This window comes from Protomyctophum parallelum (genome assembly GCF_964188405.1).
Source record: "Protomyctophum parallelum genome assembly, chromosome: 1".
In the NCBI taxonomy this organism is placed as follows: domain Eukaryota; kingdom Metazoa; phylum Chordata; class Actinopteri; order Myctophiformes; family Myctophidae; genus Protomyctophum; species Protomyctophum parallelum.
The window spans coordinates 45,937,711-45,942,538 of record NC_139697.1 but is presented as its reverse complement, the minus strand read 5'-3'; the positions used below and the strand labels follow the sequence as shown (position 1 = coordinate 45,942,538).

Below are 4,828 nucleotides of genomic sequence, written 5' to 3'. Positions count from 1 at the left end.
ACTCAGCATTTTTGCCTGCCTATTAGGCTATTTGTTCGGTGGAAACTTGATCATTAAGTTGATAAAGAATATTTAAAAAAAAAAGTAGTGTCCATGTAGCTAGCTACTTTTGCCATGTAGCTTATAGTGTAGCTTGCTACAATTATCTGGGGATAGCTTAGTTGTAGTTGAGCTATATTTAATAGAGAGTAACTGGTAGTGTAGCTTACTACATTTTCCAAGTAGCTTGCCCATCACTGCATACATATTGACTACAACAGCCAACAAGAATGCACACTGTGACACTACACTCTGTATCAAAGCCCGACCACTGTGATTATAAAAGAAACAACCTACTACTCCTTGAGAACAACAAGAGCAACTATACAGCAGAGCAGGTAGGCTATAAGACTGGTTTGTTGTGGTTTCCTTCCTGAGGACCCGACGTGAACATTTACTTGCTTCCAATCTAACGAAAAACAGTCTGCTCTGCTGTGAACTGGTAATGTGTGAAATGACTGTTTGAAAATCTGCCACACAGTTAGACACACACAGAGCAGCAAAAGCAAACTGGCTGCGCTGTTCAGTTCACACGTGTGTATGTGGCAGGCAGCTCCGCCCACAGAGGTTGTCGTATTTAAAAAATATGTATAGAGGGGGAGGTGCGTGTGTGCGTGCAATATTTTTACGTCACACTATCCGTGTTTACTTCATTGGCCCGTTTGACCGTCAAGGGTTCAGCCTCCAGGAAGAAACCCTAAATACAAAGTTATTACACCATTGGACATAAAAACGACTCCAGGGTGTCTAATGAAGTACTGTCACCCCATAGACACATGAAAAGCTGGAAAAATACAAAAATTGTGGCACTCCATCTTTAAGTAATGATAGGTTAGTAGGCCTACTCTTTATTTTCTTCCTACTCTTTATTTTCTTTAATAGTTAGATCCATTTAATACTTTTATAGGCTTTTTTTTTTTTTTTTTGGAAAGTCTATGTAGGACTCTGTATAGTTGCTGTTTTTTTGTTTGGTAAAAGACCTTATACCCGAGGGTTATGCTAATGTTATTGTCATTTTATTTGTTTGTATTGCAGGCCGGATATCACAGCAATTAAACCCCACACTCACAAAGATGCCACAGGGACTTCAATTGAAATGTGTTGGCTGTAATACAGCCTTTACAAAGGGTTCCGTCGGAGGAGGCTATAGAAAAGTGAAGGTTTTGACTGTAACAACCCCTAAAACATCCAAAGCTGTATTTCCTGAAGCCCCCTCCCCCAAGTCACTGAAAGAAGCAAGCATTTGTTTGGAGTGTTTGACTCATCTTAGACAGAGATCAAAGCCAAAAATAAAAGGCAGGAAATACAAAGTTAGAACCCCCCCCCCCCCTTCTGCTACGAAGCGTGCAACATCCGTTCTCTCACCATGTAAAACACCACAATTAAAGAAGCAAAGATCTGAATTGTCTGACTCTCCATCAACATCTGGATTGTCTCCAACACAATCACCAGAAAATGAGAGCAGTTCAACACTAACGCCACCTACCTCTCCACGCATCTCACAAAGCTCTGCAATTAAAGTACCTACAGTAAAACCAACAGAATATGGACCATTTGCCCAGGCCAAAGGATACCTTGCCAACCGTCAATATTATAATGCATTCAGGTGTTTTTTAAAGTCCCATGTCAGACCACATATGATTAAAGCCTTCAGTCAAGCTGTTATGAAGGAGGTAAGTTCTGGCTACCGAATGTCTTACAGATACTGTTGATTTGAAGTTAAAGGTGGATGTTTTACTATTGTGTATATATACTATATGCAGAGAAAGATTCTGTCTCAGGATAAGATGGGCCCATTCAGAACAAAGGCAGACCCAAAGGACATGGCTTTATTCTCATGGGATGGTGCGCTGGCCTGGGCAGACAAAGAGGCACCACTCCTGATGGCCAGTTTGAGTGTGTGTGTGTGTGTGTGTGTGTGTGTGTGTGTGCGCAACTGCAAGCAAACAAGCTTAAGACGCCTTACTTACATGTCTGTCATTTCTATCAAGGATAGCTGTAAGGAGAATTGTGATAAGAGGCAGAGGGAGGCGGTGTCTAGCCCATTTTCCAAAAAGCGGATCCAGACTTACAGCGGCAACATCAGCAGGTCGACTATCTACAGGAGTCGAGTATGTTTTGTATTAGTATTTGATTGACTGTTTGATATTATATATTTTGGATGCATCTACAGATTCTGGGTATTTGTTGTAGTTAAAAAAAATATATTAAGGCTCTGATGTTACAAAACGCACTGAAGGGAGAAGCGGACGCTCGCCAAGGACTGTTTATTAATATAATATATTGATATATTATTATATACACCGGAATATGACATTGAATGGATCCTGTTTCGACCACCACCTCTCCCGCTCCTCCGATGCAGAACGATTGTGAGACAGAGCCAGGTTCGTCTTGGTGGCCATCCTGGTGTCCAACATCCATGTCCCTGTTGAAAACCGTCGAAGCCAAGATCCTTGCCTGTATTCAGAATGATTTATGGGCCCGGTTCGTGACCCTTCCAAACCAAGACAGGATATGGACACTGACCCTAACCAACAAGAAGGCCCCGAAACCAGCAGACACGGCTGCCAAGACTCCCCTGGTGATGGTGCATGGCTTCGGGGGCGGGGTGGGCCTGTGGATCAGGAACCTGGCCGGCCCGTGTACGCCTTCGACCTCCTGGGCTTCGGGCGGAGCTCACGGCCCCCCTTCCCCGCGGACGCCGCCCTGGCGGAGGAGCAGTTTGTCAACTCCATAGAGCTCTGGAGGGAGTCGCTGGGCCTGGAGAAGATGATCCTCCTGGGACACAGCCTGGGTGGATATCTGGCCACGTCCTACGCCATCCAGCACCCGACCAGGGTCACCAGTCTAATCCTCGTGGACCCGTGGGGTTTCCCCGAGCGATCCCAGCCAGAAGCCCAGAGCCAGGGCTCCCCCAAGGGCACGGGGCCCGAGGTGATCAAGAGGCCACCTCCTCCGCGCTGGGTGAGGGCCGTGGCGTCCGTCCTGTCGCTCTTCAACCCCCTGGCTGTCATTAGAGTCGCCGGCCCATTGGGTCCAGGCTTGGTGAACAGATTCCGTCCAGACTTCAGGGAAAATTTTGAAGACCTCTTTGACGACGATACAATTATGACACAGTACATTTACCACTGTAACGCCCAGAGGCCCAGCGGCGAGTTGGGTTTCCGGGCCCTGACGGAGTCCATGGCCTGGGCCAAGAGGCCCATGCTGCAGAGGGTCCACCAGCTGCCTTCCTCCATGCCCGTCACCATGCTGTACGGAGCGCACTCCTGGGTGGACAGCAGCTCCGGAAACATGGTGGCACACATCAGGAAAGAGAGTCAAACCGTAGTACTGTTGGTTGACAACGCCTCTCACCATGTCTATGCTGACCAGCCAGAAAAGTTCAACAAAATGGTGGAAAACATTTGCAACGGTGCAGACCCAGAGCAGAGGTGGACCAAGTCAAGACCGTAACGAACAGAATGGACAAATGAGAAGATTCTTTAGGTCTTGTAGTTGGAAGGAAGATCACATCATACATAGTAGGGCTTGAGAATGTGATATGGGATGATGTATGATGTATGTACATAATACGTAACATGGGCATTAAGTTCCTCAAGTGCTGCAACATGCTAATGACCGTGTAAAAAATGAACACTTACTGTTGTTTTTAGTAGTTTCAATGCAAAAAGGATTTAAATTTCCTGAATCCTCTACTCAAAAGTCAAAAGGTTAACTTGAAACACGCAATGCAACAAAGGCCTGGTTGGTTGATCAATCAATAACTATTAACTTATTTTACTGTATATAGACCGTACACAGTAAATGTGTTAAAGCTGCAATCCTTATTTTATAAGAAGAACATTTATATTAATCTTTTTTTTTTTTTACCAGTCTGTGTGGTAGAGTATGTTATATAGTATAGTAATACCATACAGTAACTAGCACAACTGTAGTCTCGCATAGCCAGACATTAATTCCACAATCTCCAAATGCTATGACGGAAGCAATTTTGATAATTGAGCGAGGGAACAGTCTGACAATGCAACGTCTGGGTTTCCGACAATGCGAGACTAGCACAACTGTAGTGATTGCTTCCACTTGTCCTTTTGAGAAATGTAGACCCTGTGGGTCTCAAGTAGGACACCTACTGGCTGACAAGTGATATTGCTCAACGTGCTCCACGTTCCCTGTCTCTTAGCTTTAGCGTTCATTTGGTCTATGTCAGACTTCTTAGCTTTAGCGTTCATTTGGTCTATGTCAGACTTCTTAGCTTTAGCGTTCATTTGGTCTATGTCAGACTTCTTAGCTTTAGCGTTCATTTGGTCAATGTCAGACTTCTCTTAGCTTTAGCGTTCATTTGGTCTATGTCAGACTTCCAACTTTGAAACATCAGTAGGACAGAAATATGGATATGGATTGTATCTTTGATTTTAACTAAAAATGTGATTCCATCTGTACACTTAAGAATTAAATAAACATTTTACTGTGTATACCAGTGGTTCCCAAACTGGGGTCCGGGGAGTTCGAGGGGGTCCCCAGCTAATTGATAGTTTGAAACCAAATGGACCCATATGGGTCTGTAACTCCGAACCAAATGGACCCGTGGTTCCATTTGTACACTCAGAGTTAAATTAACATTGATTTTTAGAATATAAATTAGGTTCTCAGAGAAAAAGAAATGCCATTAATTAAATGGGGGTTTGTAGACTAATGCATGTCAAACTGGGGGTCCTTGAAAATGAATCTTCTCTTATGGGGGTCCCTGGCATACCTTTTTCACATGGGGGGTCCACAGGCTAAT

The 4,828-nt window shown here is 44.4% G+C and overlaps 1 protein-coding gene across 1 annotated transcript; it reads left to right on the top strand.

Annotated features, from left to right (window-relative positions):
• Nucleotides 1-2,267: 2,267 nt before the first annotated feature.
• On the top strand, nucleotides 2,268-3,498 carry LOC310872828 ((Lyso)-N-acylphosphatidylethanolamine lipase-like; the record flags this gene model as incomplete). Its single annotated transcript, XM_083784995.1, is given in 2 exon segments — nucleotides 2,268-2,672; nucleotides 2,675-3,498. Coding segments are annotated over 2 exon segments (1,137 nt in total). The 5' UTR covers nucleotides 2,268-2,359.
• Between the last annotated feature and the right edge of the window lie 1,330 nt (nucleotides 3,499-4,828).